The sequence below is a fragment of the Crassostrea angulata genome, chromosome 7 (genome assembly GCF_025612915.1).
Source record: "Crassostrea angulata isolate pt1a10 chromosome 7, ASM2561291v2, whole genome shotgun sequence".
Lineage (NCBI taxonomy): Eukaryota > Metazoa > Mollusca > Bivalvia > Ostreida > Ostreidae > Magallana > Magallana angulata.
This window is the reverse complement of record NC_069117.1, coordinates 16,074,009-16,096,633: the sequence shown is the minus strand read 5'-3', so window position 1 is coordinate 16,096,633 and position 22,625 is coordinate 16,074,009. Positions and strand designations below refer to the sequence as shown.

Below are 22,625 nucleotides of genomic sequence, written 5' to 3'. Positions count from 1 at the left end.
GATGCTTTGTGCCAAATTTGGTTGAAATTGGATAAGCGGTTTTAGAGAAGAAGTTCAAAATGTAAAAAGTTTACAGACGGACAGACAGACGGACAGACGGACAGACGGACAGACGGACGGACGGACGGACGGACGGACAGACGGACGACGGACAAAAAGTGATCAGAATAGCTCACTTGAGCTTTCAGCTCAGGTGAGCTAAAAACAATGTTTACGTAAGTTTATTTTAAAATGGCATGTATTAAAATTCTTTACAATAAACATTATCATAGATACATGTGCAGGCTAATTCAAAAAGTCTGTTTCACATAAATAGCAGAAACAGAAAAATGTCAAGAACTGTCATCAGCAGTCCATCTATTTCAAATTTCATGTATTCAAACATATACTCAAAAAAATTCTGAAAATATCAAGAAATTTCATTATTTTGCCCTTTCTTTCTGATGAAGTAGGTCTTTATTTTTTCTTGGTCGCCTAGACATTTTGTAACCTGTATGGCAAAACGTACTTATTTTTCAATTATTATTAACAACAGCTATTGTTCACTTTCTGTCCTTTGCATTTTACAAAGACCAACTTTTAGTGTCCATACCTGTAAAGAAATAGATATTTATGTTTAACTCAAAGATGATATACATCTACATGGATATAAAAATGCATTAGTATCATTTGGCAATTTCAATTTATTTAAGGAATAAGGAATCATTCTTTGAGTCGGGGCGTGGTCAAATCCAATAAAGCCAAAAGGGCTTTATGATAGATTTGATCACGCTCGGACCGAAATGATCATCTCATAATATTCAAAGAATGATTTCTTATTACATGTACTTATATTTACATATTTCCAATTTGTACACTTTAAAACAATATTATTTTAAAACCACTATTTTTTTAAGTAGCACATGCTATGTATTACTACGCGGCGCAGCCAATGGCGTTTTTCGTTATGCTATAAGACACGCCCATTTTGTGTCACTCATGTTTTATGACGTTATTGGGTTTTAGGGCTCAAAATTAATTTGTAATGTTATCACAGACAAAGACAGTTGAAAATGTAAATAATAACTAATCAAATCATTCTAATTAATTGTTCATTACATAAACTGTCTAATAAAATCTATTCTCTAAATAGATGAATAAAATACATTACATCAAATTTAGTCACAACTACTTTGTCTATTTAATGAGCAATAATTTGTATTGTGTGTTTCAATATTCAATTCAAACAACATCTATATAAATTGCCTGTGCGTTTTGACAAAGGAACCAGCATGTGAATGTATTGACTTGACATGCTCCTTGGGTAAATATTTAAGCTTCTGATCACAAATCTATTTTCATTACTGTATAATGTTTATAAATATTCAAGTGTTTATAAAAATTATTATTACTTTAAAGTACATGCATTAAGAATATTTTAAGAAGTTGACATAATACCAGTATAAATCATTCAACATTTACTAACTATCTGAAAAAATAAGTTAAATAGATCCAGAAAAGACATTTTCTTTTTGTTTAGATGTTCACTATATCCTTTTTTTATTAACAATACATGAAATGGAAGTTTAATACTTTGTTTATAATATTAGCCAACATACATTGCCTAAAGCATATGATATTCACAGTAGTCTACTAAAGTCTGCAGAGTATCCTGCATAGAGAACACATCACATATTATACTTACTTTTGGAACTCCCATTCTCTGTTATCCAAGGGACATACTTGTCGAGTTTTCAGCCATCGTGATATACAGTGAAAATGGAATGCATGCTGTAATGAAGAAAAAAATCAATCCATACTTGCCAAATAATTGTAGCGCAAGCACATGAAATATATTTTTGTACATTTGTAGTAGTTTCATACACCACATACTGATGCCAAGACAATAACCAGGACTTGTAAATGTCATGTACAAGACTAGAATCCTTTCTACAGTACTAATATCATAATCTTTGGATTTAAATACATGTTTACACAAAATATACAGTATTAAATATATGTACTTAAGAAATAAAGTACGAGTTCTCGTAAATGTTGCAGAATAACCTCCGAGGTTAAGAAATGTTGTTTTGAAATATAAAAGCCGAGGCGTTAGCCGAGGCTTTTATATTTCAAACAACATTTCGAGACCGAGGAGGTTATCCTGCAACAGTCACGAAAACAAGAACTTTATTTCTATTCTATTAACAGCCCAGTATTCCTACAAATCGTTTCTCCTATAGAGAGACGATCTAGGTCATTTTGACGGCTGTTCCGTGTAACCCAAACGGTTTTGTTAGTACTGTTTACATGTGTATCCATCAAAGGAATCACATGCAGACGACAGACTTTTCTTAGGATTTTAATTCTCTTCACTTATTTATAAAATATCTTTGAATCACATTCCTAATACTTTAATGGCAATTTAATACGATTATTACTACTACAGGTTATATATTTTATGTAAAAACACGGAATGAAAATGTGCTAGGGAGGTCCTAGGAAGAGCCGCATTGATCGCTTAAAAATAAAAATTTGAGGCAATACACATTGTTTTGACTGGAACTAACACGTGAAATTGACATAGTTTTAAAACTTTTTACGGTTTGAAGTTGTACTTCCATGATTAGTGCGAGACAAATAGGTATTTCTGATCTGATAATTTACTGATGACGATCGTGGTATATTGGAGAATAATGTCCGCGGCATCTCTTTGATCTCGGCAATAACTGTAGTAGAAATGTATTTATACTCAGACAAGGAGGAGTCAACTCAGATGAGTAATTAATGAAATAAGTAAAACAATAAAGATTACAAACTAAAACATGACCGGTCACTTGCAGACTTCTTCAGTAACTGAATAGCTAAATGATTTTTTTTCAGACAAACACTATTTGTGTACCAAACATTTTGAAAATGTTATAATTTTCTTACATTGCACACTCCCCAAGCCACTGTGCATTCTTCACTTGTAGCTGAGGCTTGGTTGGCTTGGCATTCTATACAAAGGTCCATGATGTGATTTCTGCAGATAGCACAGTTGTCAACCACTATATCTACAATATCACAAACAAATAAAAAAATTAATTCTAGTGGATGTTTGGTTATGGGAGACAACTACCCTCATTAGCCTGTGACAGAAATATGTTGTCTCTACCAATCGTCATCACAGCATGATATGTGTTGTGTGGCTATACTAGGTATATTATTTCTGAATATGGAACTTAAAATCCCTTTGAGTAATGTAGTGGAATAATGGTAATATACTTGACGTCTGCAGCATCTCAGTGCTGGGACTCCTTCCACATCTATAGAGAGGAGAGGAACGTTGTTGCATTTAGAGTAATTTTAAAAGATCACAGAATTCAATGAAAAAACACAGTAGCATGTAAATATCTATATATATTCCAATTTACAGCAATGTGTGTAAGGCACAGGTTCTATGGCGCTTGCATCTTAGAGAGGCTACTACACCATTTTGCCCTATGTTTATGGCATGCTCTTTGTATCATATTGACTATTGATAAAATAATATCAGGACTATCTTATCCTAAATTCAGTTTTTGCACTGTACATTGATACTTTATTAACAATGTTTGTTTACATAGAATGAATAAATTGTATTCTATAAAAGTGATTTTGATTCTTGGTAGGGCAATAGATTATTTTCTTTAACAATAAATAGATCAACCCTTTAATTTGAATTAAGATTTACCATACACATTATCAACTTAAACAGAAATCCCATGAACATTTAAAACTATGTTTATTTGCAAATTCCCTAAATGTTAATGAAAAACTAGTTGAAAGTCATGACAGATCTTTTCAGAATGTTTTTGGAAGTATTTTTTTAAAAATATAAATGGTACTTTGTACAGGTTGAAAGGTTTGAATGCTAAAATGAAAAAAACCCACCAGAACAAAAGCTTTTAAAGTTCATAGCAAACACAATTATTATATTTAGAAGGTGGTCCCAAAGATGAACTATTGAACTACCACCAAATTATTTACTTACCCCAAGCCCACAAAGCAACAGCATTCCACTGTAAAGAAACAAATTTATAGTTATTAAACCATCACTCTCTTATCTGACATTTAAAAAATTCCTATTACTCATACATGTATCATGATGCTTTCCAAACCACTGTAAAGTCTCATGTATAAAACGCACGTATTTTCGCCAAAATTTGATCAAAAGTGGGGGTGTGTGTATTATACATACATGTAGGAACAATTTTTATCCCATTTTTAGCCAGGCTCTGCTGAAAGCAGAGTCCTGTCTGTAGGCAGGCAAATCACCAATGTTACTATAAATAGCACAACTTCAAAAGTAAACAAAAAACCAAACAGTGTCAAAGTAAAAACTTCCGCTATACGAAATAGTTACACAAAGAGCCACGTTTTGTCAAAAGTGTTGGCATTTTGTTCCTTTTTTTTTTCATTTCGAGAGAATTGTCTTTCTTTTTTAGTTTTCTTATTAACCAATAATAATGTGTTTTAAAAACAAGACAGTGCATTTTGGACACATACAATGCGCATGAATTTCCATGATTTACTTTGCTGCGCGTTGAAGAAATGAGAACTGATTATATAACGCTTGTTGCAAAATTCAAGGCAGCAACTGTTGAACTTTTTTCTACTAGAGTAAGACAGACATATTTTTGTGGTTAGCCGCTTACAAAATTTGGTCGCTCTCTGATGCTTTGCCAACATTAGACGCAAGAGAGAAAGAAAGAGAGATTTTCAGTCTTTACAACACAATATGCATAAAGACACACCAAAGGGCCCCACTTTCAGTACTTCAGTACTTTGATTTAAGGCTGTGATCCTGGATACCGCAGGAGTATGACTGACTATGTCTTGTGTTATGCAAGTTGTATGAGTGTAAACTAAACCAAAACCAGGGTTTTCAAAAAAGCGGGAATACTCATAATTCCCAGGACGTTGGGAAATACTGGGAAATAAAGTATAACTACATATTATAGAATTCATACTTAGTATTTATCAAATCTGTTGAGATGTAGACAATAGTACATCTTGTCAGCAATGAAATTTTATAATTGTCTTTGATTTAACAATTTTTGACCGGCATGTAATGCATTTGTAATCTTCTTATGAGTATTCCAAACATGATTCATTCATACACCAAAACACAATTACAAACTTTCCATAGTTTGTTCATTTGTTAGTAATTTGAAGTAAAAAAAAAAAAAAAGACTATGAAAACCAGATAAGTATCAACAATGCTTTGATCAAGAAATATGGTTAGTTTCACATGTGTCTTGTCAAATTAGTAGATGGAAAATAAAAAAAAAAACACAGACACAAAAGTATCGATCTTTTGGAAATAAATAATTGAAGAAGCAAAATGTTCAGTTCATCGATATCTTAAATTGAAAGAAGACAGAAGAAATTTCTTGGGAATATCAAGTACATTTCCTTGGCTATTTTTGACGAAAGATGTTTAACGTCTGAAACATGATGTCTTAATGTAGACTGAGTTTGTGACGATTACCGTATTTTTCCGACGATTAGTCGGTATTTTTTTCCTCTGAAGCAGAGCACCCGACTTATCGTCTTGTTCGACTTGTCGTAGGCTCGATGTCAGAATTTTTTTAAAAATCGCATAAAAATCTTGGTTTTAATCATCTTGAGTTGGCTGTGTGATTGAAAATTACGTTGTTGAATTCACTATTCATCTTTAATAATTATCATTTTCACTCATCTGTCAACACTTTAATACATAATAATAACAACAGTTATTAAAAAATGTTACATTGTCTTTAATCAATTAAAAGTTTTACCGTTCCGTTTTTATAAACACATCGTCACATGGTTCTATGTATCACTAGTAGGAAGATAACATTGCGCAGTAAAATTGAAACCAAGTTTGAATGGAAGAAAATATTGCAGTAGGTCCGGGGGATGTTTTTTTTAAATATAATTATTTTATTTGTAAAGAGTTGTTAGTGGAAAGTATAAATCAGAAATATTTAATGGTCAAATTCAATCTTAAAATACGTAATCGGCAATTATCAATACTACTGTTTATACAATAGGCTGACACCGGTTGTGTTAATAATCTTGCCCTAAGGCTGAGATCTTTACGGCAATTTCACTCCCTGTGTATATAAAGAGTACCGTTATAAGAGTAATTATAGTTCATTGATTAATTATTGTCCAATTCTTTGATTATTGTTAGATAATTTTTTTAGGAAACGTATGTATGTCGTATATCGTCATTATCAAGTCGTACAAATGATCAATCTATTTCTAACAGTGTCTATGTAAAACAATAGCGTGTAACTGCATCACTGGATACAAAGTAAACAAGTTTCATCAAATCATAGTAATTGCTAAGCTTTCTGCACTTGAGATCCACCTTTGAAGTCCGACACAAGACAGGTGCATGCCTATGACACCGGAAATTGTTAAACAAACATTGACCACGCGCCGAGTCAACAGGTGGCTGGTTACGTAATGGCGAATACACTGGCGATAGTCAGAGTGGATACTTATTTTAATGCTTGGGAATAAAATATTTCTGACAAAGTAAGTTTAGTTTTGCATAACACGTGATATCGGGATTTGTTTAAAATGCAAGTGACTTTGTAGAAGTTGCCGGTATTTGAAAATTTGATGCATAAGTATAAAGCGTAATTGTTTAAATGTTAATCATTAATAATAATTGGTAGCAATATCGGTGACATCGTGGCATCATACACTGATAATGTTACTGCAGTTTTATAGGCCATTTTGAAGTGATAAGATCGACGTATGGTCTGAGATCGACGTATCGAAGGATTTTGTTATAATTTTGGCGAAAAATGGGCAATTCGACGAGTCGTCGGGAAAATACGGTAGTTTAATTTTCGTTTGTGATTTGAAGACAATAAATTTTATTCTCTCTTTCACAAATATCAAACTTATCTGTCTTGTGTAATCAAACAATCTGCACTCGGCTAAACGGTTACTCCATTTACACATTATTTAAAGCGTTTGGAATACATTATCAACCATAAACACAGGTGATTAAGAAAATTAAAATTGGATGGAAAATTACTTCGATTTTGGGTGGTTTTTTATACCGAGCGCAGCGAGAGGCGGGCGAAGCCCGCCTCGCGAAGCGAGGATTAATGGTAACACGTATATATAAGAAAATCAGTGAAAAATGAAAGTTGAATCAGGGGTACTAAGGCCAAAAAAATTTTCTTCCAGCCCTGGGCGCCGCCATATTGGCAGCCATTTTGTTTTTAAAAAGTTAGTTCGATCATTGATTGACTGGCACTTATCGATGTTTATTGCCCCTAAACTCGATTAAATAAGTTCCAGTGTTTCAATAGAAGGTAATTTGAATTAAAAGAAATTAAAAAGGAAACCAGATAAGTTTCAATAGCGCTTCAATCAAGAAACACGACTTGTTCTATGTATGTCTTATCAAAATATCAGATGGAAAATAAAAACATTAACGTCAAGGAACTGATCTTTTTGATACTGAACAAAGTATTCAATTTTATTACATTGGCATTCATATGAATTAAATTGATAAACAATAAAAGAAGAAATTAAAAAAAATTCGGAATCGCGTTACTTTCTTCGAGACAAAATTTGAACGTTTTACGTCTGAAATATGACGTCATAATGCAGACTGAGCACGCGACGTTTAGTTTAACTTTGACGAATGGTATGAGTAGGCAGGCGGATCCTACTGTGTGCGTTTTATCATACAAAATTCAAATTACATTGTGTTAAATCTGCGCTCGGTCCAACGGTCACACCGTTTACATATTATATAGGAACAGTCGGTTTTTAGCATTAAACACCCAAATTGAGAGTGTGTGTACTATGCACAAGACTTTACAATAGTCTAAACACAGTCATACTTCAGGCTAGCAGTGTCATAGGTAAATTTAGAATTTGACAAAGAAAAGGAACTTCTTCTCAGTTTTTTTGTAAAACCTAAATTAAATAATATTCAGTTATTTTTCTGAAACACACTTTTTTGACTTCAAATCTTTTCTTTCCACCCTTTTCACCAGATCCGGAAGGAACTTCGAGATCACCGTCCGCACCACTGTCATCGACATCCATTGCAGCCGCCATTATTTAGTTAGCGCATGCGCAAATTGGAATAATTATAAAAGATTAACATATGAAAAAACGAACTAAAAAAAGGTAAACAATTTATGTTATAAAAATTGTTTTTTACTTTTTTTTTATGTTTTCACTTAGAAAATATAACTTTATGTAAATTTGAAATAAGAGACTTTAATGATATCATATCAGCATTATGAAGATTGTTTTCGTTTTATGTGTTTCTGATATTGATCTCAATTATTTTGCCGTATAACATGTCAGGCATGGATTTGCTTGGGCTAGGAGGTAAAAATTCGGAGAAAAATACTCACAATCATGTTCCAGATGGGGCTTGTTGTGGGGGAGATAATGCAAATTCCAGTAAAGACCATCCTATTTTTGCTGCAGTGAAATCGGGGTAGGTGAAATTATTGAAATTAGACCTCGTCTTGCATGTCTTGTGAGCTTAGGGTTTCATTTTATTTTGAAAAATGTTTTTATATCCTGTTCTTTAAATTCATTTATGCTAAAAATATGCTTTTTGAAGTTCGTTTATTATATAATATACACTATTTTCAATTTTTCATTCAAACATATTTGTGATTGTTTGATAAGTTTTACAAATGAGTTTGTTTTTATAATGTTTATACCGTTGCTATGTCCAAATTTTAACCAAGCAGAGACCTCGAGTCAATTAAATTTGTGCTTCTACTAGTTCTTCATTTTAAGAGAACTGTTTTGTGGTACGTATTCCCAACAGTTGTGATTTTTGCTAAGAAAATTTGCAGTTAATATAATCATAATGACAAAACTTCAAATTACTTTATTTGCAACTGATTCTTACAACAACTTTATGCAACATTTATTACAAAAAATAATGGCATTCGTTAGGAACGTTGTATTTTAATTTAAAAAAAATCCTATTTTGAATAAGGAAATAACACAGAGCATGAGAATTTTTAAATAGGAATTGAGAAAAAGATCTGGTTGATAAACCTTTTAAAGATAGGAAATATGGTTAAGATGGTTAAACTTCCTGCTGCATTTAATGTAATGCATCAAGTATAAATGAGTGCTGGCACAAAATCACTTTAATCTCAACTCAAGGGCATTTGATGTACATGGATTTATGATTTTTATGATTTTTTTTTTGACTAGGTTATTTTGTTTTATTTTATATACACAATTCTTTAAGTATTAATGAATAACTTCTGGGGGTTTTAATGAGGAAATACTAAAAAGTAAAAACAGTGAGAGCTTTAAAAATTTCCTTCTTCATAATGTTTTTGTAGAAACATTTAATGAAGTAATATTTCAAATCTATGTTTCAAAATATCACACATTTCCTGCATTCTGACAGGCTCCTTCATTTTTTTTAAAATATAAAAACCTCCAAAATTAAAAGGATTTTTATCACCCTTTTTCTATTCAAAATTTTCTTGAAAAATGAATATATTGCATGTAGAACACGGCCCTTGAAATAAATAAGGATCCAGTTGATCAATGGTATTGCTCATGGAATTCTCTCAGAAAGTTTGTTACCATAGAGGATGTGTCATTCTTCCCATAAAAAAAAAACAAAAACAAAAACGCCCCATAATCTCTTTTTAACTTGTTCAAGAAGGGAAAACAATTGTAAACAAATTATTCATGAAATTTTTAGTTTTAATTGTCAAATACAATGTTTGAAATTCTTCATTGATTACAGAGCATATCATACACTGTTGATTGTTGTTAATTCTATTTTACATTAAAAGGCAAGTTATTCTTATTGCATTGTTGTATGAATAGATAACTTAAGTGGGCAGTTTAATGAAGTTCACATTGTATTAAAGTTACATGTGCAATGTATGTTGGGGAAATATTTTAACATACCACTCTGCATCTTCTCAAGCCAAGGGTTTCTGATCCACTCTGTTTGTGAGGAATGGCGCAGATCAGAAACCTTTGACTTGTAAAGATGACCCCATTTTGCATGAAACTGTCATTCTTAATTTCAAATTGTGATTCCAGACTCCTAGTTCCTGTGCAGACCATAGCAGAGGATGGGCCTGAAGTATTCAATATGCGGGATGAGAAAGGACATACTCCTGCTCATTGGGCATGTTTGGGGGGTCACATGACAATTCTAAGGTTCATTATGGACAGCAAAGGTCCAATAGATCAACCAAGTAACAATGAACTAGGTGCCCATCCCATTCACTGGGCTTGTGTAAATGGTCACATCAACATAGTGGACATTTTGCTTCAGTATGGTGTGAATATTGACACAACTGATCTAAAGGGATGTACTCCATTAATAGTGGCATGTCAATATGGGCACACGATGATGGCAGGGTACTTAATGGGCAAAGGGGCACGTTTACAAATGGTGGACAAAGATGGGGACAATGCATTACACTGGGCATCCTTCAAAGGTATGGGTTATATGAATCACCAGTTTTATTATTCACTGAAATCTATGATTTACTATTACCGGAACAAAGAATAAATGTATCACTGTTAGCCAACAGAAATGCCTACAGTGTTTAAAATATCTTGAAATGCTAAATCTTCTCTGAATCTGAATGTTTAGTTTGGTCCAATCATGAAATTGTCAATGTCAGAGGAATCACTAGTGGAAATATTTTACTCATTAATGTTTGTTTATAATTTGTAATTAATACATGTATAATCCTTATATTTAGGTCACTCAGAGCTTATGAGGCTTCTCATATACTCTGGTTTCAATCCACGTCAGAGGGACAATTTTGGACAGACACCACTTCATCTAGCCTGCATCAATGGAACATTACTAGCAGTACAAGAACTTTGTGAGCAGGTACATCACTGTACATGTAGCAAAATAATCAAACAATAATTAATTAACCCTTAAGAGCTGTCTGTTAATCAAAATAGTATGGTTACAGAATTTCAAAGTGAATATTCATGTGCAGTTTATATGTAATTATGGGTATTTAATCTTTAAGTAAGTGTGAGCATAAATATTATATAGGCTTGTGTTTCCTGTTGCTGAAAAAAAATTCAAAGAAAAACCATGAACAAGTGACTCTTCAAAGTTCTAAGACAATCTAAAATAATTACAGAATGTAATGATTTATGTCTAGTTTTATTAACCGGAAGGAAAAACCTGTTTAATGAAATGGTGGGTGGGCAGCTGGCTAAAGAATACCACTATTGTACAGATAACTCCTCATTTTCATGATAGGAAGCTTTTGTTTAGTAGATATGAACATATATCAGAGATGTGCATATTACTTGGAATTTTGAATATGATTTTTGATAATTTATGCCAAAAATACCAGCTGTAGAACTTCGTCTTTTTTGGGGCAAAGTATTGCATATAGTGTATATAGTATCGTACTCATTTTTTGGATAGATTGGATTTACCAATTCAGGGTTGACAAATGGATTATGGATACTGTTCACACAAAAGAAAACCTGTTTGCTGTCACATTTACAGCTTTTGTCTTGTTGACCTTGTGTTTCATTTTTAATACTGCTACTGTTGAAGGATGGAGTGGAAATAGAAATTGCAGACAGAAATGGGAAGACTCCACTGATGTTGGCAAATGGCAGAAAACACGAAGAAGTGTGTGACTATCTCCAGAGGCAGCTCAAGAAGAAAAACAGTATATTACCCAAAATAGATTTTTAGTATGTATTATCCACTTTGCTATGTTCCTAATTTGTCAATTACAGTCAAATTCAGTCAAACTTAAAATATGATTATATTATGTGTAAATGTTATGCGTTAAACTTATATAAGATTCTGAAATTCAGTTGTTGGTTTTCTAAGTTTTGTCATTCTCTTACAGCACAATTGCATTTGGACCTCCAGGAAATAGCAAAGCTGCCATTTTGTTCTTCATGATCAATGTCATATGCTGGGGATATCCAATGTATATTGTGAAGGTGAGAAAGATTCAGTTACTTTAATCTTATATGATGTTTTTGTGTCGGTGTTCAGAATTTAAAAAAAATGAAAAGTGTGCTTCATCTTTAGAATTATTCATTGTATACAAAGAGCTGTAACGACTCACTACCTTGCCACTCAGCTAATGATTTTCCTTCTTCTTTTGCAGTGTTTGCCATATACTTGGAATGAGCTCCAGTTGGTCCACATAGTGTTCTTCTTCGTTAATATTATAATGTGGTTTTGTTTGTTCCATGCTAGTACTACTGATCCAGGTTTTCTTCCAAGAAACATCCCAGAATATGATTTAGCAATAAAACAAGTGAGTTACAGACTTTTTTTTGCACATATTTAACACATTATTTTATGCAAGTTTTGTATTTCAAAACTAGAAATAACCATAAAATGGTACCGGTAATCTGACTTGTAATCTAAATGGAAACGAGAGAACTTTTATACTGATTTATTGGAAGTTGTACAGAATTTTGATTGAATTTTTTTTGTAAACAAAGTTTTTATTTCAATATCTATACTTACCTGCATCAAACATTTAGCAATATGTAACGGACTATTACTACTATGCCCAAATTATTTTTAGAATGAGTTATCTTCCCTTAACCAACTTTCTTCTTGTAAATATAGCGTCATAAATAATTATCAGTTACAGTTAATCTGTATTTCTCTGTTTTGAACTGTTTAACAAAAGTTCTAAAAATGCAGGAGGTTCTTATTTTATTATTTTATTTTACAGGTAGCACATTTTGATGATTGGAAGCAGGGGGAAAACCCCTTGAGTCGTCTCTGTCACACCTGTCGCACGGTCAAACCACTGCGCTCCAAACACTGTCGAATTTGTAACCGCTGTGTCAAAGTCTTTGATCACCACTGTCCGTATATATACAACTGTGTAGGCTACTATAACCGGTAAGGAACTCCTTGGCTTTAAATGATTACCGGTATATATATATTATATGTGTACATGTGTATGCTTGTAGGTATTTTGTTAAATAAAAGCTTTTTGATGTCATGCATATAGCAAATAGACATAATGGTATCTATGAGTTATCACAATCATTTTAATTGGCAATTATAGAATTGTGTTAAACTGAAGAAATGCAAGCAAAACACAGTTAAAGTATGCATCAAAAAGATGGGGTTTTTTCTTTAAAAAAATGAAATTATTTTCTCTTAATAATATGTAGTTGTATGTATATGACTATTAAAATTTAAAATTGAGAGAATTAGATAAAATAATGAATTTATTTTAAGTAAAAGTGAAATATAAATTTCATATTTACCAAATTAAAAAATGCTTTATGCCTGCTTGTATATAACCATCCTTTTATATAAATACAATGTTACATATATATATGTTGTTAGTTGCATGAGAAGTATTCAGTATGTGTACATGATACAAGTATATCTAATCCTAATCAGAAACAGACATGAATAAATGGAATTCATATGAGAAATATAAAAATTGTTGGTACAAGGCTGTGATGTTGCATGTGGGTCTCTCATTGATCATGGTCAAAGTTATCTCCCTTCATAAAGATCTATCATCCTCCATCTATCTTCCATTTCATCTTTAGATTATCTGCATGGTATTTTAGCAGTGTTTGGAACCACTCTCTTTCATTTTGTTTGTGTAGAACATTTTGTATCCTTTGTTTTTGTTGTGATGATTGGATGGAAATCTCAGGTTGTTTTTCAATCATTTGTTAGAGCTGCTAAAGAGTGTACAAATGTTCTTGAGCTATGGTCCAAAGTCAGCTCTGTTCAGTTAACTTCACTATTCTCATGTAATATGGGACACCATATTTTAACCTGTCTGAATTCTAAACATCATGCTCTGTGAGTGCATCAATAACGAACATGTGTAAACTACATCTGGAAAATACAAGGTAGCATTAAAGGTCAACCTCCAACTTATTAAGCTTCACTTGCAGTGTTCATTTGCTCAATCATCCCAAGTCCCTAGGGAGAGGATCATACATAGTGATACATATTGGCTGTGGTTTGTGATGATGGGGTGTACACTAATTTCAATATTACGCACAAATTTTGTTAACTGCATTGCACATTACCAGTATTTTAAATCATTTATGCTTTGCATTTTCTAAAATCTTTCATTGATATGTTTTTTAATATCTAATATTTATTTAATTGTAAATGTTTTGCATGACTAATTGTGAAGATGTTTAAAATATTAATCTGACCAGAATAACATGCATGATTGAACACCAACTGAGGAATTTAGTTGTGTTACATCTGAGTGTACCCGTTTCATATGAGCATGACCGAGGCTTGATGACAGTTTCTTCTGTTGTAGGCCCTGGTTCTTCATGTTTGTTTTCACCATGTTTGCCAATGCAATTTTTACGGACTTTTTCTGCTACCATCTTCTTTCTGAGTTTGGCTGGGACTGGATAGTTGTTATAGGAGCGGTGGAGGCTGCTGTGGCCACAGTCGCTGTCACAGCCGTGTCCATTCTCATGGTAAGACTGCCCAGAACTGACCGCTACAGTCAAGAGCCTTCATGAAGCATCACAGCTGTGCACTAACTTGTGAGTGATTGGTTGGATCTGTAGGATGATTACACCAATCACATTGTTGTACTTGTTGTAAAACAATCTCCTGATGTTCAAAGAAAGTAAAGAAAAAGAATGCCCGTGTGATCATTTACACGCTCTAAAACATAAAATTTCTATTTCAGTTTAAAACATATGTCTCTAAAACTCAAGACTTTTTTTTTTCTAAAATCAGGAGATTGTTCACTTTGCAGCGAAATGCCGAATGAAGACCCTTGATATGAGTAATCATTATTTGTGTTGGTTTTGTTTTTTCAGAGTCTCATTTGTAGGATTCGTCTTCTGCGTCACAATCAATGGCTATATAAGCACCTTCTTTAGTTACTATGCCTTGACTCTGTACGAGGAACTGAACTTTGTTTACATCTTCTTCCTGTTCCTTATGGGGTTCTACCTGATAGTGGCCACTTACCTGAGCGGATACCTGGTGAGTCAGAGACCAACAGACCTCCACAGAGAGTCAATTGAAATTCAATTTTCTGAAAAACCTCCTACTTTGCTTTCACAAACGCATGACCCTCACATGACCAAGTGTTCTTTTTTTCAGGTCTTTGGGATCTTGATGAATATAACAACCAATGAACAGCTTAGATACAAAAAGTATGCTCACATGAAGGATAAAGATGGAAAATTTTTCAACCCTTTCAATGGTGGACCAAAGAGAAACTTTTTGGACTTCTTTTTCATTAAACTTCTCCCAAGGAATGAAGATGGAGACTACATTTTCACCAGATTGCCTTCCTGATTAAGGACTTGCTGCATTAAGTTTGATATTTATGCTTCATGGACATTTATGATTTTTTTAATGAGTTTTCAAGAGAACCTGTCATGATCTAATTAATATTTATTATAAACCCTTCCATATTTCTGAGTTTTGTGAAAATTTAGTTGTGCTAGATAGTAGCTACATATAGATCTCTTCATATAGTCCGTCAATGCATACACATTGTGTCATAGCATTTTGAATTTTCAAAATTTACAGTCTGAATTTTGAGAGAATGTGTAAAGTAGATTGTACTTCATTCTGGCCATGTAAAACATGTCAAAAAGGGTTGATAGCATAGTTGTACCATTGTAAGGAACACTTTCCATGCCATGAATTTCATGTAACGGCACTGTCATGATGTTTTCCTTATTAAATGTGATTTTGATGCATTTAGTAACTTTATAACAATAAGACATCAATAATTGAAGAAAATGTATATAGAACAAAATTCATCGCTTCTATTTGGAATGTAAAAAAGTTGCATAATATTGTTGTTTTTACATGCTTATTATATTTATTTTTTTTATATATATACCTATTTATATATTTTTTAATATGAAATTTGAAAGAAATTATTTTATGCATGAGATTTGTTTTAGATTTTTAAGATTATCTGTAGCTTTTATTTGCATATACGATGTTAGTAATCAATGTCCATTAATTGTCTTTTTCTTTTGTGTTTTCTTTTTCTTCACTTGGAAAATGTTTTATTATATTACCATACTTCTTATATTTTTATGATTAAAAGTCAACTGGAAATTAGATTTCTTGTAGTGTATTTTAAAAAATACATGTCTCTCTCTAATTTTTTTTATGAAAAAGCAATTGCCAATACACTTATTGATGCATTTACATCTTTAGACACATAGAAATACAACTCCTATACTGTGTTGTGTAATTGGGATGTGATATTGAAAACTTTTAGCATCTCAATATAAACGTAATTAAGAAATGACTTTAATACTCAATTAATTGATATGAAAAACATTATAAAATTGTACCATATATTAGTCTGTTGTTAATTTAACTGGTCTAACTAATTTGAGGTTGACTGGTCTGCCGGCCAAACAAAAAAAATTAAAAAATTGTTAGATCATTACATAAAGCTTATTGATATTTGTCAAATCTTGATGGAATGGAAAAAGCCTAAGGGACGTGCAACCTGAATGGCTAATTGCTACTTAAAATAAAACTTGCTTCTGTAGTGAAGGGTAAAACAAACAGTTGCTGACAGGGATTTGGGCAATATGGTTTATTGGACCTCGGCCTTTGTGTCTTGAGGTCCAACAAATGATATGTGCCCTCATACCCAGTCAACAATTGTATAGTATTGGCAATTGTTCTAGCAATCAAAAGGTACATTACAATACAATTATCTGTAACTGTCAGAATTCACCATAACATGATGAATTACCTTATAATGTTTTGTCTTTTTATTTTTTTTGCAGACTTTCCATGCTGTGTATAACATCACTGCTAATGAGCGAGTTAATTTCAAGCGTTATAGATATTTAATGGATGGTAAAGGCGCCTTCTATAATCCATTTAATAGAGGCATCGTACACAATCTCAAGGAATTCTTCTTATTAGTGAAACCCAGAACTGAACAGGATGTGGAAATATTAAACATCTGAAATGTATCATTTCATATTTACATCTTTCTGTATGCTGGAACTTTTTTCTTATATATGTTATTTAAGTTTATACATGATTTTTCCATGAACATTGATCTTGTGCCTGAAAGATTTTTTACTGAGTAGTTGTGATTGGGATGAGATTTCATTAGTGGTTAATGCTTGTGCCTATACATTCAGTTGGTGCAATCAGAGTTCATTATCATAATTAATCAGAAAACCTTCACTCATTTAGGTCATTCTACCTTAGCAGCTGCAAGTCGTTCTGAATTTCTTAAAACCAAACATTTACATCTTGATCAGATGCTGATTATGTTTCAATTTTTTTGTCGGTTTGTGACAATCATACTGTTATCATTTTTTTTTCATTTTTTTTGAGCGGTTGACCATCTGAATTTTTTAAGGAAAAAAATTATAAACATCAACATTTGAAAGTTAAATTAATAGATTTTGTGTACAGTTTTGAGAATTTAAGCAGTTACTTAATGGTCTTTCTTGAATGTCAGAAGTAAATGAATGTGCATGTATATTAATAAAACTGTTGATATTATTTAATTATGATACAAAAGTGATGAAAAAATGGGTTTCAAATAGGTAAAGATTACTTTGAACAAATAACTAAAGGTAATGTCATGTAAATTATATACATGTATTAAGTGTATTATAATGATACAAGTTACAATGTATTAGACATTCTGACAACCAAAGTTTTTATACCAGTTGAATAAAATAAAATTATTAAATGTTTTACATTTTCTGGTTGATTTTTTGAAAAATCTTCATATTCTGAACAATGTTGTATAGGTATTAAAGGTTTACATATTCAAAGCTGTATATAAAGGTTTTTTAAGGCTTACAGCCGTCTAGTTGCCGGATAATCTTTACGGCAAAGAGTTCAGTTATCTGAACATGCGCGACAAAAAATAGTTTTATTCGAATGCTGCAAAGTTAACTGTTTGTTGTTCAAAATAAATATCTTTTAGCAAGATTATATTTTCCCTATGTTATTATCACTTATGTTATTGTAACCAATATGAATTGAATTTATTTCAATAAACTCGAAATCTAACGCGAATGAATATTAAATGCAGTGTTTTCCCTAGGCCGTTTTTGCATAGAGGTATTACCCCCGCCATGCATCACACAGTGCCGGTGTAACGAAGAATATTGACCCGGGTTGAAAATTGACCCAGGGGTCATTTTTCAACGTTGAATATTGACCCGGGGGGGTCATTTTTCAACGTTGAAAATTGAGACCAAAATCGTGTAATTTATACCCGGGGTCATATTTCAACGGTATGAGAAAGATTTTTCTAAACTCTGATGTCCTCGACCCGTTGAAAATTGATCCTGTTGAGAATTGACCCAAACCTCAGAGTTTTGATCTGAGCTGGAACTTACTCTACATGGTTTAAATGTACAATCATGCACATATTTGAAGGTTTCAGTTTTAAAATGTACATACTGTCCGATACATATGCGGACGTGGCTAATTTCTTTTAGGCTGATATGTCAAATTAATCATTTAGTTTTTAGATTGAAAATATGATATCCATTTATTATTACAATACTATATATATAATTGTCACTTTTAAGGCAATTCAACAGAGCTCTATTCGACAGGCACCTGACGTTGTATATTTTTCTAATAATCGAAAACATATAACCTCTATACTGTTTTATTGGGTAAAGGGTATATATATATTTATATCAAAACAAAAGGATATAATGTCAGATACCTATGCTTAATTTGAAGAAGTCAGAATATTTCACTGACAAAATAATAAATGATTGGTTGTAATATTTTTTTCCTTTTTCATATATACTGGGTTTTTTTTATACGTATATATACAACATATACATATTTACACATGTTTTTAATTTTTTACGACTTTTACGACTTAAAAATATTTTTCATAAACTTGTCTGATTAACTTTATTGAAGCACCATCCAATTTTCTGCATATACAGTCATGGTTCTTCTTAAAAATGCAATTTATTTCTATTATTTTGAGTTTTCAATTCTATTATTTACCTGTAAATTAGAAACACTGTCAACTGACGTAATATATTTTCTCAAAATTAAAAAACATATACCCTCTACAGCAAAAATGTTATCAATTTAAAAAAAAGTAGGTATACAGTCGGAGGATTGTTGATCTAATTATATTAATGGTATATACATGAAAAGTATACAACTGATAGATATGTTGTTTGGAGCAGTTGTAAAAAAAAAAAATCTGAATTGCTTAAACATGTACAAATTGAAGTAACCAGGACAGTGACAGGGATCAGACTTAATTCTTCTAAAATAATTTTATTTAAAATAATTTTTATAGTGAGCTTAATTTGGAAACCTTGCAATCTCGAAGGGATAACCATAAACTAATTATATTCTACAAGAATATAAATGGTTTAGCACCACGAGAAATGTTAGATTGAATTCAATCATATTTTCTTACTGAACATGCATATAATCATAGATCGAATTAGCTTTTTACTATCTACCACTATATACTTATTACAATAGCTTTGCTCCGTCTACATGTAAATTATGGAATAATCTTCATGCAGAAAAGAAAATTTCATCAACTTTATCTTTCTTTTAAGTCAAAACTTGAAAAACAAAATAAACCTTTCAGTTAGGACAATGGGAAATATTATTTTACGTCAATCACGGAATAAAGCTAGTAAAGCTTACTTATTTAAGGATTTTTTTCTGATGTGAGTCGATGTTTATACTGTGGGTCTGAATCTGAAGGAAATGTGATTTTTCCCCTGGATATCCAAGATACACTCAACAAAGAGACAAACTTTTTAAACAACTTATTGACATTAGTGTTCAATTTTATATGAACTATATACTTTATGCTAGTTCTGATTTTTCATATACATGTAGATAAAATTGTAAAATTGTTTCCCATGTTTATACTTATATTAGATCTCCAAAGCGTTTTTGATTCTCTTAAGGTACACTGTTTAAACCTATTTAAGTATTATACCTGTATATTTACTTAATATACAGTTCCCTTTTATTTACTGTTCTTTTCAAATGCTGGATCATGAAAATCTCATTCTTATGTTTGTATCTCTGCAGGTATAAATGAAGGTGATATGTTTGTTAATATAGGTGTGAGTGAACATGTCTACCAACAATATATTGTCATACAATCATATATGATAATATTCATATAATTATTTAATATTCAAGTACCTCATGTCTTATATACACATAATATACACATTTAACACGTTTAAATTAAATTAATAATGTAGGTGGCTGTGATAGGAAGGTCAATCATCTACTCCAACGCTGCTGTATGATCTTCTACTACTTATTTCTATTTAAAAAATGCAATTTACCAATTTATTGACGAAAACAATTAATGTTAGTAAATTTATGATAAATTTTTGTGATCAAAGCAATTTAGAAACTTTAAAGCAAAATTCTATTGTCATCCTGTACAAAAATTAGGTTGCTAACTTGCTACAGATTCCATGAAGCAGAATTGTTCATGCCTAGAAAAATTAGCGATTTGATGATACATGTATTAAGTTACATCAAAAGTTATTCTAACAGAACAAATAAAACACCAAAAATCGGCTTTCAAGATATAGTTATCACAGCATTGTTCATGAAAGAGTACAATCATGTTAGCATATCATCATTTTGTAAACTGTTATTGGCTGGATGGGTGTGAATACAAAATTCAGATAGTCACAGTTTTAACAAACTGAGTGGGTGCAAACACAAAAATCTCAATATGACATACTGTAATTTTTTTTATTTACACCCACTCAGAAAATTTACAATGAACAATATCAAAGTTTCAATTTACTGGGTGAACGTAAAACCAAAATTAAATAACATGACGTATTGTAATTTTTAAAAATTATTTATATTTGTACACTTCTCCATCAAATTAAAAAAAAAGAGTTTTACTGAATTGAATATTTTAACGTGTAACCATGTATACTAATATTATTAAAAAACATATATTTCTTAAAAAATATATAGATATCACACACAGCAATTATACGTCGCGAAAAGGTTTATTATGAATAAAATATTTATTACATGTACATATTTAAAGGGATACTATGTAAATTCAAAATGAAATACAAATAAAATGGAATAATACTTGTTTTTGTAGATTTCATGAGAATTCATTAATTATAGTACATAACATGCAGTACATTTTTTACGCGCAGTGATTTCGCGCTGGCTGTGACGCTGTTACGTCGCACCGTGCACCAACTCTCGCGCAAGTTCATAGTGTGTAGGAATACAAGGTATACTGATATTTGAGAGCATGTTGGTTTTAAGTGTTTTTTGTGTCCTATATCGTTGAATGAATTTACAGTTAATGTACTTCAGTCGTTGGATAAAAGACAGAAACAAATTGTCTCATATTGGAGTTTGAGTCTAACATCATCATAATTATTTCATGCAGTCTATGATTTTCCTAAAAGCAATGGTGGTTTCAACTTATTGATAAAAGAGGCGTCTAGATTTCAGTCCTGTCTGTTTCGGTCACTAAGGTTCGACCAATCAACAAATGGGGCATGTTGATATCGGTCCTGTTAGTTTCTATAGATCTATGAATTACATGTATAGCTAGTTACTTTCTATAGAGCTATAAATAAACTAAAGTTTCCGTAAGAAATAGAGGGAATCATACTCGATCCATGTAAATATAGTCATATCAAACCCGTAAGCCATTATGGCCCTTCAGGCCTTTGATTTTTAATTATAAGTCACATTGCAGCTGTTTAATTGATTTTAGCAATCAGTTTACCAAATTAAAGCATACAAATCTTGCCAAATTTTGAAATTTTATATATGGAACATGGAAGTTTAAAACAAGACTTAATTTAAAAAAATTGTATATTGTACATTCTATTTCATGGAACTATCTCCCAACAGTACTTTCCAACATAATACATGTACCATTATATTTTCTTTGAAAGGATTTCCTTTATTGTTCTAAAGTTATCCTCCCCGCTTCTTAATTAGATTTCTATTCTGAGCATTAGTGAGAAGTTCGCATAAGGTTAACTTCCTTTGCTTTAATTAAAAGAATTTTTTCTACAAAACTAACAAACCCCTTCCCAAGCTTCTGTTTGACCCAAAGTAGTACATGTAACAGCCTAACTCAACTGACATGTAACTTCTGGGGTTTGGGGTTTGTTTTGGTGAAGAAAAGTATCCAGAGGTTGATAGTGAAGCAAACTTACATAATTGTTATCCTGTAAAAAAATTGGTTTGCTATGCATGTATATTCCATTGTTACAGTTTACATATACAGAGGTCTTTTTCCTGATGTAATTTTTTTACTATTTGTGTTAATCTTATTAAGGAGCCTTCAGAATTTGGAAAAAAAAACCCAGCTATAAAATGTAGATTTAAGAACTTCAAATTTTCAAAGACATGATCCTTCTGTAGCTAGAGTCAGAGCTTTAGTGACCTTGACCTTTGATATGATTTGACTATTATGCATTATAATCTTCATACCTTAAACTTTATGCTAGTAGTCGATATCTTATATTTTACTGTGTCTACAATATGTAGCTTAAATGACAGAAGCTATAGTTATATCTTCTAATTAAATGTTATCTAAAGGCACAAAAGAGTTACTTTGAAAATCAGGAAGTACATCATC

The 22,625-nt window shown here is 31.7% G+C and overlaps 2 protein-coding genes across 4 annotated transcripts; one reads left to right on the top strand and one right to left on the bottom strand.

Annotated features, from left to right (window-relative positions):
- Positions 1–206: 206 nt before the first annotated feature.
- Positions 207–8,116, bottom strand: LOC128191902 (E3 ubiquitin-protein ligase RBX1). The gene is made up of 5 exons (XM_052864269.1): positions 7,978–8,116; positions 3,995–4,022; positions 2,914–3,035; positions 1,685–1,770; positions 207–592 (listed from the first exon to the last, which is right to left on the bottom strand). Exons 1-5 carry the CDS (start codon positions 8,080–8,082, stop codon positions 580–582), a joined length of 354 nt encoding a protein of 117 aa, XP_052720229.1. The 5' UTR covers positions 8,083–8,116; the 3' UTR covers positions 207–579.
- A 187-nt stretch (positions 8,117–8,303) lies between these two features.
- On the top strand, positions 8,304–17,709 carry LOC128155812 (uncharacterized). 3 transcript variants are annotated; one of them, XR_008239647.1, is made up of 10 exons: positions 8,305–8,473; positions 10,069–10,472; positions 10,743–10,876; positions 11,570–11,712; positions 11,874–11,970; positions 12,141–12,293; positions 12,723–12,895; positions 14,304–14,469; positions 14,821–14,989; positions 15,110–15,250. XR_008239647.1 is itself a non-coding variant. In XM_052817674.1 (9 exons), exons 1-9 carry the CDS (start codon positions 8,331–8,333, stop codon positions 15,305–15,307), a joined length of 1,614 nt encoding a protein of 537 aa, XP_052673634.1. In that variant the 5' UTR covers positions 8,304–8,330; the 3' UTR covers positions 15,308–16,766. The 3 variants fall into 3 exon arrangements, 2 of the variants coding, with proteins under 2 accessions (XP_052673634.1, XP_052673635.1); XM_052817674.1 differs by lacking the exon at positions 14,304–14,469 and having other exon boundaries at positions 8,304–8,473; positions 15,110–16,766; XM_052817675.1 differs by lacking the exons at positions 14,821–14,989; positions 15,110–15,250 and adding an exon at positions 16,777–17,709 and having other exon boundaries at positions 8,306–8,473.
- The last annotated feature ends 4,916 nt before the right edge of the window (positions 17,710–22,625 follow it).